General features: G+C 37.6%; 1 protein-coding gene across 4 annotated transcripts; it reads right to left on the reverse strand.

Moving 5' to 3' along the window:
* Nucleotides 1-5,922: 5,922 nt before the first annotated feature.
* Nucleotides 5,923-23,497, reverse strand: copz2 (COPI coat complex subunit zeta 2). Of its 4 annotated transcripts, XR_003298722.1 has the most exons (11): nucleotides 23,405-23,497; nucleotides 18,502-18,570; nucleotides 16,592-16,676; nucleotides 15,896-15,987; nucleotides 14,185-14,240; nucleotides 12,539-12,616; nucleotides 11,091-11,142; nucleotides 10,744-10,856; nucleotides 10,132-10,170; nucleotides 8,635-8,667; nucleotides 6,390-6,416 (listed from the first exon to the last, which is right to left on the reverse strand). XR_003298722.1 is itself a non-coding variant. In XM_026358482.1 (10 exons), exons 1-10 carry the CDS (start codon nucleotides 23,420-23,422, stop codon nucleotides 6,369-6,371), a joined length of 570 nt encoding a protein of 189 aa, XP_026214267.1. In that variant the 5' UTR covers nucleotides 23,423-23,497; the 3' UTR covers nucleotides 5,927-6,368. The 4 variants fall into 4 exon arrangements, 2 of the variants coding, with proteins under 2 accessions (XP_026214284.1, XP_026214267.1); XR_003298721.1 differs by lacking the exon at nucleotides 8,635-8,667 and having other exon boundaries at nucleotides 5,923-6,416; XM_026358482.1 differs by lacking the exon at nucleotides 10,744-10,856 and having other exon boundaries at nucleotides 5,927-6,416.
* Nucleotides 23,498-23,940: the final 443 nt, after the last annotated feature.

The raw sequence follows: 23,940 nt of genomic DNA on the forward strand, positions 1-23,940 counted from the left end.
AGAGATGGTTCTGAATCACCTGATCCATCTCTAACTATAAGCTTTATAAAAAGGAAAGTTTTAAGTCTAGTCTTAAATGTGGAGAGGGTGTCTTCCTCCCGAACCTGAACTGGGAGAATTTATCTTAGACCTGATTACCCATTGTGTGACATCTTAATTATGGGAGACATCAATATTCACTTGAACAAAGCCTTAGATCTCTTGAGTAAATAATCCCTCACACTTATTGATACTTTTGGTTTGCAATGGCAACACCCTTGACTCAGAGAAATAGCACACCTGTCTTTACATCCCGACCGATCGGCCCAGCAACCTTAATTTCTTTCACTGAGCAACTGCAACCATCAGTTCTCTCTCAGTTAAATCTAACTATAGACTCAGTTGAAGATTGTACTAGTGTCTTGAACACTGATCTCCAAGATTAAGTGGTTCCTCTTACTACCAAAACCATAAGGTTAATGCGATCTTTACCTTGGTTTATTGCAGAAACGTGCTTTCCCAGGCCTGCAGAAGATTGGAACTTAAGGTCAACATAAGTCTGAATCTCTTCATCTTCAGTGGCATAAGTCTGTGTGCTTTGCCCACTGCAAAAACCTCTTATTATTCTAATTTAGCTAGCAAAAACAAACAATCCAAGATTTCTGTTTGACACAGTTTCCCAACTGACTCAAAAGAAACCTGTGCTTAACTCCTCACACCTTTACAGCTCAGGTTTTTCATTATTTTTTCTGCAGTAAAATAGATTACATTAAGCTCAAAATCAAAATCAACTCCTTTCATTCCACTGAAACTGCACTTACCAAAGTGGCAAATGATCTTTTGATAAACACAGATTTCAATTCAAAATCTCTACTTCTCTTAATAGACCTCAGTGCAGCTTTTGAAACCATAGATCATCGTATACTTCTAGATCAACTTGAAAATAAATTTGGGGCTAAAATTCTACTCATCTGATAGTACACACCACATCAACATGTACCAATGTGAATTATGGAGTACTACAGAGCTCGGTTCTTGGCCCTCTCCTGTTTTCTCTCCACATTTCACTGATAGGCGACATTATAGGCAGTCATGGAATTAACTTCCACTTTTATGTGAATGACATGCAACTCTACATCCCTGTGAAGGACGATGACCCTTCTGAGACGACTAATTTAAAGGTGGCCAACAAAAAGCTGGAAAATACATAATTTTCTACTGCTTAATCCAAAAACTGAGATGCTGGTCATCGGCAAACCTCGACACAGGCACAAGTTTGGTCAATTAACCCTTGACAACTGTGTGATTTCTCAGAACCTGACAGCCAAAAATCTTGGAGTCATATTTGATCCTTGCCTCTCTTTTGGACACTACCTTAAATATATCACTAAGATTGCCTTCCTCGACCATGTAACATAGCCTTTGTGTCATCCAGACCTGATTTTTTGTAATGTTCTGTTTTTAGGCTTTCCCCAATCTAGCACTAAAGGTACAAATAGTCCAGAATGCTGGTATTTTAATTTTAACTAAACCCACTGGCTCCCTAAATGGAGATCTCATATCTCCATTTAATTAATTGATTCTTTTGATTGGCTGTGTGCAATCAATAACTTTCAGCTGATTGTAGTATAAAGACAATTGTATCTATTGTATACACTACTATTCCAAAGTTTGGGTTCAAAACATGGACATTGTTGTTTATGTTATAAAAGACTAATTATTTTGAGTATTTTTAATGGAATTTCTACATTGACATATAGAAGATCATCATCAGCAAACATTTTAGTCTTGTGTTCCAATGGTATGATTTGTTAGCTAATGCAAGTTCATCAATATAAAAGAGGAATTGATCATAACATCAGCAGTAAATCTGGCTTATTTGGACTATCCTGAGCATCGGCTTTAGTATGTTTAATTGCATTCTCAAAAAAAATCTGAAACAAATATTCTTCTAAAATTTGTGTCTCTATGTAATACTCCCTTCACAGAGCAGTGCAAACTGGCTCTAACTAGAATAGAAAGAGGGGTGGAAGGCCTCAGTGTCCAACTGAGCAAATGGACAAACACAACAGAGTGTGTAGTTTGAGAAACAGATCCCCTACAGATAATTAAGTGGCAGCTTCATTAAATAATGCCCACTAAGTCTCAGTCTCAATGTCCACAGTGAATTAGTGGATCTGAGATGTGGAGCAAGGAAAATGCTACATCTCAGACTGGGCAATAAAGACAAAAACTAGGATGGGCTAAAGTCTACAGACAATAGACAGTAAAAGGTTTTATGGACTGACAGATCTAAGTTTGAGGTGTTTTGATCACTACGAAAATCACCAGGAGATGCAGATTCTGACTCAGGCATCTTAGGCTCCATCTGTCACTTATGATGGAGCTAATGTGATGGTCTGGCGCAGCGTATGGGGTGATATATGATACTGTACAGGACAAAGGGAATTTGAAAAAGGATTCTATCACTCCATGTTTTATTGACATAGACATCACTTGACTGGAGGTAGTTTCGTCCTACAGGGCAATGGTACAAAGCGCAGCTGGTGCAAATGTAGAATTGGCGGCAGAGCCTTTAGCTATCAAGCCCGCTATGCTGCTATAGATTAGTCTGCTACCTCTACTAATACACTGAGTTCCTCTTCTCTCCTCGCCTCTATCCATTCAAATGTTACTATTGCATGTCATTAACTTTATGTCTCCTCTCTCCCGTTGTAGTTGTGCTTCCTCCTCTCTGCCTTCCTCTCGTTGTACTCCCCTGCAGGGATACTTGGAGCTGTATATCTCTAGAGTGCAGTTGCACTGGTCCTACCGATCTTCTCGGTGTTTTAGCTGCCTCTTCTTGTTGTTTTTTGTCGCCTGCTGTTCTTTTCTCTCTTCTCTTTCCACTCAGCCCAACTGATCGAGGCAGATGGCCACCCTCCCTGAGCCCAGTTCTGCTGGAGGTTTCTTCCTCTAAAGGTTTTTTTTTCCCTCTCCACTGTCATCTAGTGTTTGCACAAGTGGAATTGTTGTGTAATTCTGTATAAGCTCCAGCTTATGTAAAGTAAGAAGTGCCCATCCAGCCTATCCAAGCTGTGTGAGGTTCTTTAGGCAACACAGAGTGAAATGTCCTCAGATTACATTAACAAACTAACAACTACAATCTGCTAGACTGCAACTGTTGCAAATGGAGGATTCAATGATGACACTAAAGTCTTACTGGCACAAATATTATTTCAGCTAAAAGTCATTCAATCTTAATAATTTGCTTTATTTCTTATTTTAGTTTGTTTTATGTATGTAGAATGGCTTTTTGAAGTGACCCTGAAATTTTGGTTTGTATCTGTACTATCCAAGTGGTGGAAATTGACTAAGTACATTTAGTCAAGTACTGTACTTATGTACAGCTTGAGGTTTTTGCCCCTAATATATTTACATTTTTTCAGTACCACAATTTAGAGTGAAATATCGTACTTTTTAATTTACTTCCTTTATCTGAAAGTGTAGGTACTTTTTCCGATCCGATACAGGTTCTCAAAAAGAAATATAATCAGTTAATAAATGATTATGTACTGTTATGAATTAACCACCTGTCTGTACATAAAGTGGTTAAAATGACCTCCATCTTTACCAGCTGCAACATTAGTGATTTTTACACATTATTGCAGTCATAAATCAATCATATGGCTAAACTTTGTCTATTATGTGTTTTGTTTCTCCTTTGGCAGATGTATTACATTTAAATCACGTTGAGGAGGAGGATGAGTAAGTTGGTAACAGCCATTGAAACATTTTTTAGGTACATAGACTATTGCGGCTCTACATTATGTATGATATTGTCATATTTGTGTTATGTTAACTAACACAACATGAATATTTCATTTTTAAATATTACTTTTATTGTAAATACCAGGATATCACTTCAAATTGAGTAAAGAATTTCGAGTGGTACTTCTGCTTGTATTATAGTACTTTTTTAGGCAAATATTTTCACTTTAATTGAGTACCAAGTTGTACCACATCTATGTGCAAACAATGTGGTGGCCAGACTGAAGCACACACTCAAAGGGTGGCACAGTTTTCATATACAGTAAACTGTATATTAATAACACACGCATGTATATAGTGTTTAGTGCTCATTGTAATAAAGGCCAAATACACACTTTTGCGTATTCTGAAGTAATGACAAATAACCTTTTAACCCAGAATGGTCAGTGTTTAATGAGTTGGGGTTACTGTGCAACTTTTAATCCTCACTTGGCCTAAAATATCTTGTAACAACTAAGTGCCTGTTACAGCAACAACACTGGTATCTGTGGAGGATGGTGTGTGAGGGTCACAATCGGCTTCGGACTGTGTGGAACTTTGCGCATTGGTTTGTAACGCAGAGATAGCTGTTTGGCCTTTTCCTTAACACAACCTCAATCTCAAGTGAGCAGAAGCGACGTGAGTAGAAACCCCTTTAACTGCTATAGACAGCTGCAGCCCTCTTACATCACCTCTGGTATCAAATATAAACATGTAATCGGGCTGTAATGTGCTGCGTAACAGTTGTGTTTTGAGTTTTTGTCGGTGCAGCTACACTTGTCACAGCTCGAGCTGTAAATGTCTTTACTGTGTTGTTTCGATATTAAACCAGCCAGTCGAAGGATTACAGCACAGACACAGCACAGCAGGGGGCTGGTTTCTACAATCCGCACGCTGTTTGCGCTTGAATTAGTCACATAGGAAGACTTACAATGAGAGCTAACAAGGCTGTGTGGCACAGTGAATAGAGTCCTGCTGCTGTATGAATAATAAATACTCCCGTATATAATATATACAAAATAACAGTAGCCTAGTGTTATATAAATTGGCTACAGCAGACTACTATACGTCATGTATACAAATAATCATTATTATTATTTTTATTATTATTGTTATTGCTTTTTACGATGACGTGATGCCAATCATTTTTTGTACTGCCATTATTCTGGTTTTGAAGTCGTGCACCAATCACATCACTGGAATCTAAAAGCAGAACGAACCATTGGCTGGGGGAGTCTCCTGACGTCGCCGGTTGTAACCAAATAAAATCCTTGGCCACACCCCCACTCTGATTGCCCTCGACTCTTCTCATAAATATTCATTAGGCCCACGGACGTAACCAAATTAAGTCACACCCCTAAATTCGGCCAGTTTTCACATTCTGGCAGAAATCTTCCACAGTTATTAGTTAATTCTGAATTAAAAACAGACAAAACAAGAAAAGTAAAACTGCAGATACGGATTTATTACCAGTCTTACAAATGGCGGACAGACAAAAATACCAATTAAATTTTCTAACATACAAATGTAAACAAAATAATTTATATATATATATGTCTTTGTCTTTGGCTGATTTCTTCTTTTCAACAAAAAATGTTTTGATATCTCACATAGTACCAATAAAATAGATACTTTTCTTTGTGCAGGCTACAAAAGGCTGCATAAATTACAGTCTTTGAGGTCCAATTGTTTATAATGATCAATTACATGTAAAGTTAATATGTTTGTGAGGGAGGGTTACAACAGTAACAGGAAAACACTGCCTTACCCACATTTTACTGTTTAGTCAATTAAGGCACCTACACACAATGAGAACACACACTTAACTAAACTAAGCAGTGCACAAATTATATCAGAGTGCATGAATTTAACATCATCCTTGTAGTGTATTAATAGATATTTGTAGCAGCGATGTTTGTTTCTTTTTTCCAAGTTTGTAGTTTGTAGTTTTTTTATTTCAACATTCAAGTAAAAATTAATTAACAAATAGTAACTTTGTGTAATGTAGGTAACAATATTGCTCCAAACGTTTTCTGTCACGGACCACTTTAGGCAAAAAAATTAAACAAACTATATATATATATATATATATATATATATATATATATATATATATATATATATATATATATATATATATATATATATATATATGTATATATGTAGTTTATATATATATATGTGTGTAATTTTCAATATGCAAAAAAGCGCAGATAAAGAGTGGAAGATCCTGCTCCACCGAAGTAAATTGTTGAATATATTGTCACCACCTAGACGTCCTGTATTTTCATTGGTTATATCATGTCTCACACAGGCTTTTGATTTCTGAGACACCTTATAAAAAGTCCCGGGTCTGATATGGCCTGTAAACCTCTACATCACTCTCTAAACAAATAAATTAATTACGTCACACACAATGTAACTAAATGTCATCACACAAGAGAAACAATACCCTATCACTATTTGGTTAGTTGTTATATAAAGTGGCCTACTATGCAATGGGCTGTTAACCATCTTCCCTTTAGTCTGTTTCTATAAAAATAACTCTGGAACTAGAAATGCTCTCCAGAACTTTTCTTCCTGGATCTTCCTGCTTTGTGTCACTTCAGTATAGACCATTTGATCTGCTCCTTTGCTGACTGCAGAACCTGGTAAACAAAAGGAGAGAATATATAAAAGCATGTACTGTATGCAATATAAAAGAGCACTGAAATGAAAATACAAAACACTGAAGACATGTAAGAACTAACAAGATAAAAAAAAAAAAAAAATTATGGATGCAAAGGGAGTGAATGGGCCTTTAAAGACCTTAGTATCAGGCTACAGTGTTCAGATACCAAACTGTACATGCTCATGTTACCGAGCCACACTGTAAAATAGAACTTATTTTTTCAACTTAAATTTATCAGTAGGCTAAAGGGGCTGCCCTAAAATTTAACATCAAGTTAATGTATTATATTGTTTTAACAACAACAACATTAATAAAAAATACTTTGCTTCTGTATACAATAACAATGGATACTAATCCCCTTGTGGAAATTCTTGGTGTAAAGGCAGCTGCATTTAAACCCAACTAAGTGAGTATTACATGAGTAAACATCTATCATAGTTTGATGATTTAGATTTGTTAGTTTATTGAACAAGTTGCATAGATGTTAAAAGTTACCAACACATCTCTGTTGTATAAACCTCTGCTTGTATGATTCATTAAATGTATTTTGTTTGTTTCATTCAGACATTCCTTAAAAAATGTAAATAGATTTTCAAAGCGTGCATGCTGGGAAGGTTTTGTACTTTTAACTCTCAGAAATGTGTTAATTCAACTCATCATTTTAAGTTAAAATAGTTAAAGTAAGAACAACTCTGGTTTATAACTTCTGGTGGTAAACGGTAGAAAAAGTTGAATTAATTTAAAAATATAAACATAGATATTTACACTAATTAAAACATTTAAGCTGATTCCACATAATTATGTGTTTTGAAATTTAATTAGTGGTAGTATAAAATCGCTATAGGTGATATAATAAATATGCTCAACACAGTGGACTAAATTTTGATGCAGTATATATGTTATAACTACTTATTACATGTATTTGGTTTTGTTACTATATAATTATGAATAATTAGCAAATATTAATTAGGTTGTAAGCAAATTAATTTAAGCTTAGCAGAAATAAATAGCAGTATGTGTTGTCATCTATTCATATTAAATATAAATGCTCTGTACAGTCATTTTTATTGCACGATCACGACTCAACCACTAGAGGTCAGACTAATCAAACATGTGATGTTTGAGTCACATGAACCTCTTGTGGTTCCACTGCCAAAAGGCAGATGATGCCACTACACAATAAATGAATAAATACATGAACAAGATAACATGGTATCAAATATCTGAAAATGCAGGCCCACAATTGACACTATTAATTACTAAAAACTTATATTGTACTATAATACTTTTTATTCACTGCAGTACTTAAGTCTTAAAACTATACAAGAAGAAAAATGCTTTAGACGATGAATAGAAAAATGACATCATTTTAAACTATCAGGCTGATCATCTTCTTTCCTCATCTCTGTCTTTTCATGACTCACTAATTTTCCAGTCTCTGTGTAACCCTCACTCCCTCAACTCAAATCCTTTCAGCACTGTGTCTGCTCTTTTCTCCTTCAGACAGCAGGTGGCACATGGAGATCAGAGAACACTCAAAGCAGGATAGACGCCTGGGAAATGCAGTCAAATCAGGATTTCATAGAGTTCTACAGCGCTGTTTAGTATTTCTTAATGTTTAACAGGTCAAGAAGTTGTTGCATAGTAATATACGTTTATTTTCTTTACATACACAGAAATAATTCCAATTCTCTGACCCAAAAACCTTTAGAGGTTATAAAGTAAAGCTCTGTACAGATTGTTGCATGCCTGTAGAAAATGCATAATATTATTATTCTATTCCAATATTGTCAACATACTACATGCTAACAAAATACTGGTAAAGACCATTATTTTATTTTTGGAATATTACTAATGTGGCATTTGACAAGTGGGACTTTTAGTAGAATATTACAAGTACATTTGAAGTCAAATATCTGAATACTTCACGTTGGCTGTTCCTAATGCTTGGGATTACATGGAAGACTGTAACATGAGTACCTGCACCCACACTCTGCAGAATGTTGTAATGTATTTAGGTAGTATTTGTTGAATCCTCCTGCCTGGATATACAGTCTATTATACATTGAAAATATGCATATATGCACATGGATACATAGAAAAGTGTTTTAAAAGGCACCAATTTCTATAAGTAACCATAAATGTTTTATGTGTTATTCAGGTGTAGTGCTGTTGTGAAGTTAGTAGAGACTTACGTTAGAGGTCAGAGCCAGTTTCTCAGTTATGTGCTGTGAGGGTTAAAGCAGTAGTTTAAAAAAGCAGCATATCAACAGAAGAAAGCACATCAGTAAAACAGCAGCAGTTTGATATCTGTGAAGCATTTACAGGCAGGATGTTAATTCAGCTATCAGAGTTACATGTCGCGGTGATAAGTAGATGAAGCCAGGCCAGCTGCTAACATGCACAGTGAGCTAAAGTGTTTCCATGCAGCCTGATGGTAAATGTTGTTTGATCTGTTAGGATGTTTGAGAGCTCGGTTGTACTGCAAACAAATGGCATCACGGGCAAGCAGCTGTAAGATTAATGACAGTGTAAAACAACTTAATTTTTTGCATGCAGTGTATACAGCCATAGGGTAAATGCCTGTCTCATGTATGTATGTATGAGTATTTGTTTATATGTACAACTACATCTGAGTGGGTGTGTGAGGTTTGATGTGGGGCAGTCTGCCCACTTGGGTTATTCCACTTCTGTTTTTGTCTTTTAACTTCTACTCCACTTTGCCAGGAACAGTAATCACAAAGTAAACACTTTCTCTCACTTTTGATATGACCATATGAGCTTTTCATAAATGTAGAGATCAAGTGGCCTGAGACCAGCTCACTGGATTAAACAATGAATGGAAACCTTGGCAAGAGTCAACATTTATGGCACCACTCTGCCGTATGTGTCAGAACCCCAGACTGGAAAAATAAAAAAGGTCACCGTTACTAACAGATGTGTTTTTGTCTTTGCACACCTCAGCTGGTTTAAAGTTCACTTGTCATGGCGTGGAAAATGACAGGTTTCAAACCAGACATGAAAACGAGCGAATGGTTTGGGTGGTCCATTAAATAGTTCAGTACTTTCACAGGCATCTCTTTGCTTTTGGTTGCAATACTACAAGTGACCTTAGACCACAACAATTACTATTATCAAATTACAGTAATTTCCCCAAGGGACTCAATAAAGTTTTTCATTAAATGATAATCAATCAGATATTGTTGAAATTCTCTAACTGGTTGCACGGAGGAGCCTGAGCTGACTCTGAAAGTAATAGTGAAGCGAACATCTACACTGTCTTCAGGGAGGCATCAACAGCACCTCTCTACTAAAAGAAATTTGAAAAAACTCTGTACTAGCTTCAGATATCCCCAATCAGAAAGTCACTTTTACTGGTATATTTATTTATTTTCTTAAATAGTTTTGTGCTGCAGATATTTTACTGAACATTACATTTATGCCTGCACGTTGTCAACATGGTGAAATGTTCACACTTCTGGTGCAGACAGGAAGTTAAAAGACAAAATATTAGTGTGGGAAATAAAGCTATTTTAAGCATAAATGATCAGCCTCATATGCATGTCTCTTAATATTTGTGAATTTGTTCATCCTTATCCTGTGTTTTGGGTATTTTTTTGCATTAGTGTAACTATTTCAATAATAATTAATAATGAATCATTTACTGAAGTGTGTCTGTGCATGTGCGTTACCTGGGCCACAGTTTGTTCAGATAATGGGTTCTCGTCAGCCTGTAAAACAAAATAGCATCACTGCGTGTGTGGCAGAGAAAAGTAGTAATGCAAAATATTTTATGTTTGCATGCACACTCGCGAATACACAAGCAGGTCAGTGCAAACACTGTGAGGTGTGTATAAACATCATTAAATAGGTCAGTACCAGTGGAAGCTCACTGGTTAGCAGCTCAGCCAATCACCACTTGTATTAAGATTTTAATTGAAGTTAGTGGTGTGTCAGTCAGTCCACAGAATCAAATAGCTCAACAACTATTGGGTATACCTATATGCACATTTACACAGATGTTCATGGTTCCCTGGGATGAAGCCTAATGACTTTATTGTTCCCTGACCTTTACTCTAGCACCACCACCTGGTAAAAGTTTTAAAATGTGGAACACTGCAACTATTTGCACCCCTCTGTTAGTCAGCATGCCATCTCACCATGCCTCATCTCATTTACCTCATCTGTCTTGCCCATCCCTCCTTTGTCCCTCCATTATCTCTATCCCACTGTCATTCCTTCATTCATTCATTCTCTCTCTCTCTCTCAACTTCACTGCCTTTCTCTTTGACTCTCCTCCTCACCCTCTGTCTGTCTGTCTGTCTGTCTACAGCTGCTGGCTCTTGTCTGCCTGTCCCTCTAGGTTACCGGTGATGTAATCAAAGAGGACGAAGCCATAGGCTGGCTCTGACATTAGCTGACACCAGTCAGCACAGGAGACACAGGGAGAAGGAGAGAGAGAAAGGTAAAACAGGTAAGAGCAGGCAAGGAGTCAATGAGAAAAGCTGTAGGAAGCTACAGCATGAGTCTGGATGTAGTCAATCTGTACAGGCCAAACAGCGGCTCTGACAGTTCATGACCATAATTGTTTTTTAATTTGATTTTGCAGTGATTGAATAAAATAAATAAGTTGACATGATAGTCATCTTACCCTGTAGCTGACCTTCTGTAGGACCTGCTGGGGGTCACTCTCTAGAATCACCCTGGAAACAGGATAAAGCAACCAATCAGACCCAAGTACATTAATACTGAAGACATCCAAACTATGAAGAAACACGTATGAAATTATGTAGGAAACAAAAAAAAGTGTTAAACAACCCAGTACATGCTTCATATTTTAGACCATTTAAAGTAGTAACCTGGAATGGTTTTCAAATCACAGAATGTCTTGACAAGAGTTCATTTGTGTTTAATGTCTCGCCTTCTTAATGTGCTTTAGATTATCAGTTGTCTTGTGCAGAGGAATAGTGGGTACAGACACAATAGCCCTCTTAGTTGTACTACATCTACAGTACAAATCTATAATATGTCAAGGAAACAGTCCATCATTACTTTAAGATATGAAGGTCAGTTATTCTGAAAAATCTCTCGAACTTTGAATGTATCCCCAAGTGCAGTCACCAAAACCATCAAATGATGATGCTATGATGAAACTGGCTGTCATGAGGAACGTCCCAGGAAAGAAAGACCAAGAGCTAACTCTACTGAAAAGGATGTGTTTATTAGAAATACCAGCCTCAGAAAACGATGATGTACAGCACCGGAGATTAAAGCCAACATAAAAGCCTTTCAGAGGTCCAGGGGTAGACATATTTCAACATCCACTGTCCAGAGGAGACTGCATGACTCAGACGTTCATGCTCAAATTGTGGCAAAGAAACCAATACTTCCAAAGACGAAGAGAAGAGAGTTGCTTGAGCCAAAGAACACAACAAATGAATGTTAGACACTGTCCTTGGTGGTGAGTTTGAGATTTTGGGTAACAACCACTTTATCTTTGTTAGATGTACAGGTTGGATGCACGGTTTCTAAACGTGTGGTTCCCACTGTGGAGCATGCTGGAGGGGTGTGATGGTGTGTGAAGGGCTTTGTTGGTGTCACTGTTGATAACTTTGTCAAAACTGAGGGCACATTTTGCAAAGACATGCCATCCCACTCAGTCTGTGGTTTTATATTTTAGACCTATTCTAGATTATTTCTGTTGTTTTTAACTTTATATCAGTTTGACATTCCCCCTTCAGGAGATGAATAAAATGTTATCTTCTCTTTCTATCAGGTATCTTAATGTATAAGATATCTTCTCTGTCTTTGCTATCTTATCTCTTATCTTATATTTAGGGTTGTTTAACACTTATTCGTATACATAATTCCGTGTTTATTCTTTCATAATATCAGTGTCTTCAGTATTGACGTACAATATATAAATAATAAAATAAAATAAAAAAAACTGAAGGACAAGGGGTGTCCAAACCTTTGACTGGCATGGTAATATATACTATCGTATATTTCATAAATTCTTGATATAATTAAGATTAATGTTGGTATATGTAATGTTGTATCTGTAATCTAATTTTCTGTAATGAAAAGGTTCTCTCTTACCCTCCATCAATAATTTCATCCACAACTAGGAACACCCCTTCCATGTTATCCAGTAAACACCTCCGCTCCACATTTTTCCTGTAGAAAACAATAAACAAGGCAGTAAGTCAAATTCAATTCATAACATCTGTCTAGTTTAGATATCAATTTTAAATGGGTTTATTTTTAATGCAAATTCAGTGTACCGTTGAGCTAGAGTCAGGAGACGGTTAGCCAGAAAGAAAGAAATGAGGAAACAGCAACTATGGGCTAGTAATGTCCACACCCCTATTTTGGTGGTGCAATGAACAGTTTGGTCATTAACATACATTATAATGTTTGATTAGGTTCTATTCTCACATCGGTGCAGCCATCTGAAGACAGCACGGCACATACTGTCTGTTGATGCATACCTGTGCTGTTGTGTTGGTATGATGTAGCTTTTTACTGTACGGTGTGAGGTACAAAATGATGACAAGACTACAGGAAGTTAAACCATGAAATGTGTTTTGAATATTTGGCAAAGATCACAGATCCACTTTTATACACATTTAAGCTTTTTCAGTTCAGTTTGATTTTAGATTTGAATCAATGAGCTAACATATGTACACATAATAGGCAGGTGTAAAAAATTTACACTAGTGCAGAAAAGCGTTGGCTGATCATCACAGGAGTAAAAGTTAGACTGGTGGATTTCTGTGTCTGGCTACAGCATGTAGATCAAATGATGGCTTTCTGATTCAGGTCGAGCTGTTTCCAGTCTTCATGCTAAGCTAGGCTAAAGGCTCTAGTACAATATTTAATACAGATCTAAAAGTGGCACCAAATGTCTGATCTCACTTACAGACCATATGTTGTAACCAATGGTTAAACATTGTTGAACAGGCCTACATCAAAAACATCAGGAGACCCGTCAACGGCTTTGCTAATTTTATTCTGTAAAGATATAATCCGGACATTTGCATACTGCAAAAGGCAACTTAGAACAGCCAGTAATCTCTGAGTCTGTATAATAATATAATGTTTTGATGTCTCTATTGCTCACACTCTGCATTACTACTGCATCTGTTCCCATAGCAACCACAGCAGCAGTTGTTTCGCTGTTAATGTTGCAGTCAACAGTGGAGGAACCTGGTGTGTAACACACAGAATGACTGAAACAACACAGACAGATCTGCAAAGTAATCTTAGTTCTTTCATATATGTTGAATAAAATTCTAAAAATGAGGCCTAGGTGTCATTTTCATCATTCGGCTCCATTATTTGTTATATATTATTTTTCAAACAAGTGCCTTTAAGCTAAAAAATCCACTCAGCTTTTAGGGTTTATCATCATTTTTAACATAGAGACTTATTACTAACTGTAATACAGGCATATTAAGTCTAACTGATCATACTGAGAGGATCAGGCAGACGGATGGCAGTGCTGCTGTGGATGTATGTGGATTACTATTACCTCTGATGGCTCTAATTTCAGAAATATGCATGTGCACAACTCTCATTGTCAGTTCAAAGATGTAGCTAAAGCTGTCAGAGATTATGACACTTTTGTGTTCAGACTGTCCCATTTTTGTACTGTTTTTTATTTTTATTTTCTATAAGCAAAAAATCATCATGCATCATATTATTGGTGCTTTAACTTCTTGAGGCTTGGTGAGTGACTGTACCTGAGGATCTGACTGAGGGAGTCAAACAGGCAGTTCAGTACTGACATCAGCATCAGCTAGAAGGAGAAAGCAAAAATAAAAGAGATCAGTTTTGTATGGTCATACTGGGGGCAAATGGTTTTCATGTTCAACCATTAGTACCACTTTGTAAAAGTTGACACAGCTAGCAAACTGCTGTCTATACACATCTTGCAGACTCAGCTGCCTTTAATAATTTCCTAACAGGTGAAGTAACGTTTTTGCATGAAGTCCCCTCTTGTAGAGAGAACTTAGTTTTTTCCCTCCAGAGGTTGGGGTGCGTTCAAAATCTTCAGGCTGTCTTCTGATTGCTGATTCTGACTGATTAGTTTAGAAATGCCACAAATAGTTGTTGTTGTTTTTTGAGCTGGTAAAAAGCTTGAAGCTTGGTTGGACGTTTTCTGGCAAACATTTAGGCTTAAAAGAAAAGACATCAATTTATATTATAGTATTTTACTTTAAATGACTATATCTTTTATCACAAATTTGGCAATTTGTTTTAACTATCACTTCATTAAATATTCATTACACCATAAAGCTACAATATACAGCTTTTAGAAATTAAGCCAGCAGTAGTATGAGAGTAAATCAGTCCACCCAGTTCATCAAATATTGTCGCTGTGTAAAAACCATACATGTGGCCATTGTGTTTGGTAAGTTAGGGTAATAGTACAATGGAAAGAAAAAGTATTCCCCTTTGGAAATTCATGGTTTCTGCAGTTATTTGTCATAAAATGTGATCTAATCTTTATCTTTATCTTTCATAACCTCAAATATCAATGACCTCAAAAAAGCTTATTGGAGTTAAGTCTTAGCATAAGTTAAGACAATTAGTTTGGAGGTCTTGACTAGAGCTACTTTGACTGACAAAAATCAACCTAACCTTTTGAGTTTGCTCCGCACAAGAAGAAAAGAAAGAAAGATGTTAGAAGCCTCACCAAAAGAAGCTTTCAGAGGATCTATGATCAAGAATGGTTGATTTACATAGAGCTGAACAGGATTTAAGAAGACTTTAGAAATTCACCAGTTTACAGTTAGAAAAACAATCTACAAATGGAGACACTTTGGGGCTGTGGCTACTCTGTGAAGTGAAGTGGACAGGCAGTCAAAATGCCCAACATCATTTGGGCCTGCTTGGCTGCATCAGGGCCTGGCCAGCTTGCATTGGGGGGAAGATGAATTCACTGGTTTTAAAAAAAATCTTCAGCATGATGTTATAAACTGTACAACAGTTGACAACAGCTGAAACGCTGCAGACCTTTGGTGATGCAACAGGACAATGACCCAAAACACACAACAGAATGGCTTAAGAAAATGAAATTCACTTTTTGAGGGGCTGAGACAGAGCAGACCTCAACCCAATAGAGATGCTATGGAACAACTTTAACATATCATATCACTATGAGGTTTTTATGGTTGTTCTCAATAAAGACATGAAAGTCATTTTTTTTGTGTTATTATTTTAGACACATTATATTTGTTAATTCTATTGACTCAGATAAATATTAGATCACATTTTGTGACAAATTAATGCAGAAAACCATGAATTCCAAAAGGTTCACATTTACCTTTAAAATATTTTATTGTAAAGATTTCAGTGATTCTCAGATCATTTTAACCTTTGTTATTATTGGCATCATTTCCCGACAACACAAAAAGTTCCATTTGTCAGGGAGAGTTAAATTCAGCCTACCTCATTCTCCTGAGCACTTCCCACCACATAGAAAAAAAGATCTATGCTGCTCTTATAGACGATAGTCATCCCCTCCAGGAAAGCTATTTCATCTAGAAAAGGAGAGGGACAGGTTAGGGATAAAGAGTAAGGCAGATAAACCTCTCGTTTATATGGAGAAGAACTGGGCATGACAGGAAAGTAGAGCGATGGAGGAGTGATAGAGAGAAACATGGAAAAAAACTTTAAGGAAGGGAAAATAAGACAAAGAGGAGGAGGTTTGAAATAAAGAGAAGGGATATAGCATGACAGGTGAAGAAGAAAGACAGGAAAGACAGGGAGAAATGAAAGTGTGAAAGGGGAGCTTAGAACAAAAGAAGGAATATACTGAGTGAATGATGAGCAGGCCAGTGGGGGCAAATCAGGCATCAGCTGTGTGAAAGTCCCCCTGAAAGAGAAACTTATTCTACACGGTCATAGAAACTCATCTGGTTAAAAAGTTACACATAATCCAAAAGTGACCATTTCTATAGATTCCAAATGGTCACACAAATGCCCCCCCCTTCCCCCAGTCCCTCTGTAAGTTCCTAAAGAAATGAGGCTCATGTGAAAAGTGCTTCAGGCTAGTGTCACGTGCAAGTGTGTTCAGTGTCATACACAGGGGAGGGAGGCAGTCATCAGACACCAGGACACAAACACACAAACCGTGGAGCTTACTGTCTGCTTTGTGCGTCTTGTTGAAAACATTCTTCTCGAAGTTCTTCTGCTCCTTCATGGAGGGGTACAGCTCAGGGTCGTAGTACTAAAACAGAAACATTCACGAAACAGTCAATTTACTCTACCACTAGTGCTGCTGGGTTAAGAGGGCTGCTTTAATAAAAAGGTAGAATGGATAGCACGTGTGAAGAAGTATCCCGGAAATGTTCTAAAGGACCATATTTGTATGTTTATTTCAATTATAGTTAGAGGAACAAATTAAAACCTTCACTGAAATAACAAAACCTCATTCAAAAGATTACTGAGATTTGGAATATCACTACTAACTAAAGATCCAGCCCTGGTGGGTATTTTAGTGCTTTTTAAAGTTAAACACCATTTCCCACAAACCTTAGGGCTTTTAAAGGCTAAACGTCCCGGGTTGACAGAAGACCTAAATGCAACGACAATGACAATGTGGGCACTGAAGATGTTTTTACACAGCAGAGATTACAGCAACACATTTGAAGTAGTTTTATGTCATGGGAGCTGTAGGTTTTCAAATCCTGAAAGCTAAATTGGTTATTAACTTTCTTCCAGCCAGTGAGAACAACAAACTATGAAATTGATAATGATAATAACCGGGTGGTTGGCTTTCATGTGCTATGAGAGGCTTCTGTCTAAATCCTGACCAGCTCTTAGATGAGTCCTGGTGGTACCAATCTCTTGTATTTCAATACATTTCTAAAATTTTGTGTTCACTTTGTCATTATGGGTGACTGAGTCTAGATTATCGAGAAAAATGAATTGAACAGTTGTAGTGTCATGCTGCTACATGACAAAATTTAAAAAAGGGGTCTGAATACTTTCTGAATGCGGTTATACCTTGTGTTTGCAAAACCATTTAAGCTCAGGATTTTAAGCATTACCTAATCGATGTAGACTATTTAAATTTAGTAATTTTATGTATAAATATAGGTTCAAATAGCTGACACACACAAGGGATTCACAGGAAACTGTAGCATAAACTCCAGTGGTTGTAATTAGTTTTTGTTCTTATTGGTATTAGCCTTATTGATTACTGTGCACTCACCTATAGCCTAAAGTTAGTTACTCTCACTTCACATCAACATTTGTATACACTACTGTACAGGTGAAAACAACTATTTGTGTGTCCAGGAAAAGTTGACAAGTCTGAGAAAGCTTTAAGTCATGTCACTTGAGTCAGTTTGAAAAAGAAATCGAATGGCAGTGGGTGATGCTTGGAACACCTACATAATATGTGTCAGTGAATAAAAGTAAATAATGAACTAATTATGAATTAAATAAAATATGAACTGAATTGGAATTCAGAATTCTGCCTATGGGATAATATACAGTGGCAAGAAAATGTTTCCTGCATTGATTTAATTAATAATAAATAATAATTCTAAATGTGATCTGATCTTAGTCTAGAGTCAAGAGTATTAACAAAGATGATGTACCTAAAATAAAACACAAAAAATAGTTTTTTTAATTTATTCTTTATTGAGAACAACCATAAAAACCTAAAATCTAAATCAACAATTCTCGTTGTAGATCCTCTGAAAGCTCCTTTTGGTGAGGTATGGCTCATGTAAGCGTATTCTTTTCTTGTCTGGAGCAAACTCAAAACATTTCCAAACTAATTTTCTTAACCTATGCTAAGACTTAACTCCAATTAGCTTTTTTGAGATTATTATTATTTGAGGTTATGTGAGGTTTTTATGGTTGTTCTTAGAGATCATGAAAGATAAGCACATTACATTTGCTAATACTCTTAACTTAGATGATTAGATGACATTTTATGTCAAATTAATGCAGAAAACCACAAAATTCCAAAAGGTTCACACAGTTTTGGTCATTTGCAGTGAATGAGCTGGAACGTATGATCGCTGGTCCCGTATTCTTACCTTTGAAAGAAGTCTGTTGCCATCATTGTCTAGAATGAAAACAGCTTTCACTGTGTAGAGGGAAGGTTCCTGCAACAATAAAAAGCTTTGCTGAGTCACATCAGGGACACATATAGGACGTAAAGCCACAGTCAAAGTGATCCTACTTACACCAGGTCAGTGTGTAATGTATAAACTTCCACTGTGCAGATAATAGCAGCTTTTCCAACAACATTCTGCTTTGCATTTACTCCACATACACACACACACACACACACACACACACACACACACACACACACACACACACACACACACACACACAAGATGTCCAGTCCAACCAGTTTCTACATTTGTCTGGAGGCTATGTTCACAGTTTCTCATTTGTTGACATGATTTTGCTCTGTTTTTTTTTATTGTAGGATACTTTCATGCCGTTCCTTATCTTTCCATCCACCAGTCTGTCCTTGGGAAGAGTTTTCAGATCCGGGACAAAGTTCTGTTATGCACTGACTAGCATAGATTCACAGTCAGAGTGTATCACAGAACTTAGACCAGGGACTTACCACATGGATTGTCACTATTCCCAGCTCTTATTGCCATGGTGTGATCAGTGGTATTACCTGATTTTCAATTGGACTGAAACTGTGTTTTTCAGTCCAATTTCTGACACAGAGATAGCATTAGTATGTAACATTAGGTAGTAAATACTCACAAATACTTTAATACAACACTATGATGAATAATGACTGAGTTATTGGGGATAACAGCTCGATGGTTAATATACTGTCAAGGATTTGCTTTTGTTGTTATATTTTAATTAATGGTGGTGAAGCGCTTGTTAAACAATGAACTGAAAATAGTAATTCCACTGTCTATAACCATTTCAATTATTGATTAATACCATGCCTATATTTATTACACTGAGTGATACCTTAACTAATAAAACCAAATATACTACACTGTAAGTAAACCAAAAAGATAAAGGTCTGTCTGATGGTTTTAATCTTTTCAGCTTCAAAGATTTTGCTTTTGGATTTTAGTTTTGTCATAACAAAATAATGTACAAAAAACTAATTAAGAAAACTAAACTAATTTACTTAATTATTAATGTTTACTTCTATTATCATTTTCCTGTTTTGTTATTTTACTGTGCTCCAGAGTGTTTGCTCACTTTTGGACGATGGTCACTTTGATGAGGGTCTGAATATGATTACATAGTTGCCTTAGGCTGTAGCCTGTAGTCTATTGTCTTTCACACGACACACCTTCACCTACATAATTCACTTTGAGACCCACTTTTAGTCAAAAGCTTCTCCAAAGCTTTCCCTTTATAGTTTTTTTTTTCAATATTGTTAATTGATACTGAAAACATACAAACTTTGAAAGTACATATATTGACTTCTGTGCCAAAAAGAAAAGTGTACATGTTTTATATTTTTGATTCTTCAAAGTAGCCATCTTTTGCTACTATTGTGATTCTTTCAGTCAGCCTCACGAGGTAGTCACCTGGAATGGCTTTCCAACAATCTTGAAGGAGTTTCCCAAAATGTTAAGTACTTGTTGGCTGCTTTTCCTTCACTCTTCTGCCTAACTAATCCCAAACTACTAAATTGCATTCAGACTGAGTGACCAGGTCATTTGATGCAACACCCTATCACTCACTTTCCTGGATAAATAGTTCTTACATAACCTAATGGCGTTACAAGTGCAAACCAGATGGTATGCTGCTGAGAAATGCTGGGGTAATTATTAAGTGTTGCCTCAATTTTGACTAAGGCACCAACACACACATCATCATCACATCTCCTCTCTGCTTCTCTCTATATCTAACAGGCACCAACCTCTCCAATCTGGACTCATTTGACCAAAGCACAGTTTTTGGATTGACTGACCTGGTCTTTTTTCTTCACATAACAGTTTCTTGCCATAATAGGGACTTCTACTGTAGTTGTAGTAGCACTAACAGGGCTAATGACTCTGTACCCATCTTTTCTCTGCACAAGACAACTGTTAGTCTAAAGCACATTAGGAAGTTAAAGATGTCTCCCAAATAAACCTTGACAAAGCAGTAACTCTGAAAAGGGAAGGTGTGTCCAAAACCTTTAAATAGCAGTGCATGTACAGTGCTGGAAAGGTGTTACAACACTGTAAAAACACTCAAAAAGTGTGAGTGTCTGCAAGTAGCATGGTACAGTGTTCAGAACGATGTGTCAAGTCTGAAAATACAATCAATCATCAGGGTTATCACAGAGTAAGAAAGGAGGAGAAGAGAAAGATGGGGAGACACAAATGAGAGAAAGAATCTAAACTTCAGTAAAAAATACTGATGTACTAGAGGGTATCTTATTGTGTCACTATTAAGTAGACTGGATTGTTCATCTTAACAAGTTTATCCCATTGTGTTTGCTACACTGTAACCAAAAGGCCTTTTGTAAAATTCAACTTTATAGCTTGTTTTTAACACCAGCAAACGACCAATATTCATAACAATGTCTAGCAGCTGCAGTGAACGTTGCATGGCCACTAACTATTTATACCCTCAGTGTTTGTCAGGGGGAGACTGGGGTGCATGGATGGTACAATAGAGTGATGAAAGTGACTGGTTACAAATGTCATGTTTGCCAAATGAGCAACATCATATGAAGTTAATGAAGCAGTAATGTTGAAGTAAAGAATTCCCCCTTTTCACTAACATTAACCATGATTATTTGGCACCCAAACCACATCCAGATGTCTTTGCAACTAATCCCAACCAAATTGTTCTGTTCACACAGTTGTAATTATCCAGTCATGTGACAAAGGCCATGTGAAGTGAAGGAAGCAGTTATTTTGAAAGCAAATATTAATTTTTACTAACCCTAACAATGTTTACTTTGTGGTTAAACCTAGCCCGGAGGCATTAAAGCCTTGGTGTTATAAAGTGTTATAAATTGCCATTTTGGTGCCTTGTATGACATGGCAGCTGCCATTTTGGTGCCAAAAAGCATTCATATGAGTTGTATGAGAGGCGTCAGACAAACAGTCCATAATGGCATTAAAGTTGCAGGAATTGTTGTTAACTTTATAGGTTAATTGTGTTTGTATAAAATATTTTCATTAAATGCTACTTTACATTTAGGATCTCTAACCAAGACTGAAACTGATTCTACTCGTTGTGCCATGTGACTATTTTAGTCCATCACAATCAAGTGTTCCTGCCTGTGGTCAAAGTTAGGCTAGTTTCATTAACTCATCATAGATAATAGCCCTGCAGACCCCCGGATACATTCAAGCCAGCAGTGTGGAAGCATTAATTACATGGATGAAAATCAGGTAGAGGACAAAAAACACCAAAGCTGTGTTCCAAAGGCCAATTCACAGTTTCTGCATCCACATGTCCACTATGGTGTCCGTGATGTAAATGTCATCATCCCCCCAGTCTGTGAGTGTTGAGAGTTGGTGTGTGCAGCCCTAAGACGTTGTGTCTGCATAGATTGTCCACAGCGCTAGTACACTGACTGTGCATTTGCCACAAAAGCAAACCAGCTGCTCACTCCAATAGTTGAACATTCGATGGAACATTTATTGTAACGTTCCTGACAGTGTTCTTGTGAAGTGGTTACACATGCTCTTCTATTTCTTCACTGTGTTCAGTGAAATACTGCTTCTATTCTCTGTTGCTAATGTCCAGAGTTGCCATATCCCCAGCTGTAGAATGAATATAAGTGAATACGGATCTGTCAGAGGGCAAACTGAAAATCTTATTCAGCCACACTACCCCAACAAATAAAAAAATAAAATAAATAGAATAGGAGGTATGAGCCAAATTGTGAACCCGGGGAACGGTTACACTGCTGTTATACAGTATATGTCCACTGAATCCCCAAGGGAAAAACTCAGCAATGATTATTAGTTGTTTTGCAGAATTAAAAGTTAAAAGAAATATGATGCAGTGTAGAAGAATAGCAGATCAGTTAAAATGAGCTCTGCCTCAGCCAGCTGTCAGTGCTGCTGAACTGTTAAATACATCAGTAGCTACTGATTTAACCCAAGTTTGGGAATTGTGGTAAAGCAGAAGTAGCTCTGAAATAAAATGGTACTGTATCAAAAGAACTTGGATAAATGTAGCCCACTTAGAGATATAATGACAGAGGCTATATGCTTAAAATAGTGAAAAGGGATGGCGAATAAAGAGTGAGGGGGTGAAAGACAGGCTGAATAACCGGTGCGCAAGGCAAACGAGGAGTGAGAGAGAGAGAGAGAGAGAGAGAGAACGGTGGACGTGGCACCTACTCCGCTCTACGTCAGCCGCTCTGAGCACATATGCTGAACACAAACAGACATTTAAACACCGAGACACACGCTTCAGCTCCAGCAGCTTCTCGTTTTTAACGTGCACTAGACTCGATCGTGTCTACTCGCTGCTTTGTCCCCCACAAGTGATCCCCCGCAAGGGGCTGGAGCTCAACGCGTACGTGCGGTCCTGTTGCGCTCCGCACTGGACTCTGTAAGTGGATAAGAGCCGCGGCTCAATCGCTCCATTGTAATGGAGTTAACTAAACACCCTAATAAGTTGCTCAGAGGCTCAGAATAAAAAGTGTGGCTCTTCCGAGCGCTGACTGCTGCATGTCAAACACTGATCAGATCGGGCCTGCGCGTCCACAGTCAACTGACACGACGGCCACAGTCAGGATCAGTGCATTAAAGGATTATTAAAGCCTGTTTCTAGTTTATAATGACTCTGCACCCAAGCCCCCCTCCATCCCTCCCTCCCTCTCCATCCGCTCCCTCTCCCCAGTGTTGCCCACCACCAAAACTACCCTAATGCAACAAATGGAGCAGCAAACAGGAACAATATTCTACACAAACTACCGGGCGCGTAACATCCCATCACCCTCTCAAGATCCAAACCCGAGCCCGCAGGAACGGAGAAGCAGCTCACCAGAGACGCGGAGTCCATCGCTGCAGCCGCCGCCGCCGCCGCCGTCCTCGCTCGGTGTGTTGACGTGGACAGCTCTGAGCTGTCACACCGAGATCACGGATTTTTTTTTTTTTTTTTTTTTTTTTTTACGGAGCCGCCCGGGCGCGCTCCCGCAGCAGCAGCAGCAGCCAACCGGAGAGAAGTAGAGGAGCATCTAGAGCAGAGCGCGCCCCCGACAGTGCTCCTCCTCGCCTTCTAGGCTCTTTCAGAATAAAGGTCGCTGGTCCTTTCAGAGGCTACTGTGCTTTTACACTTAGTAATTACAGAAAACAACAATGAACTGCTGATGTCATCAAACCTTACAGCCAACAGTTCAATTGTTATCAGGCTGTCATGTTTGTTTTTTTGGATGTGGACCCTGACGTTTATTTCTAACTCAATGCCATGCACATTTCTTTACTGTAAGACGGATCTAGAAAAATTTGCGTAGGGTTGCAAATGTGTGGCATGAGTCACAGTTTTGGAAGTGAACAGCTGAGGTGGGACTAGTGGGGAGT

The sequence above is a fragment of the Anabas testudineus genome, chromosome 8 (genome assembly GCF_900324465.2).
Source record: "Anabas testudineus chromosome 8, fAnaTes1.2, whole genome shotgun sequence".
NCBI classification, from domain to species: Eukaryota; Metazoa; Chordata; class Actinopteri; order Anabantiformes; family Anabantidae; genus Anabas; species Anabas testudineus.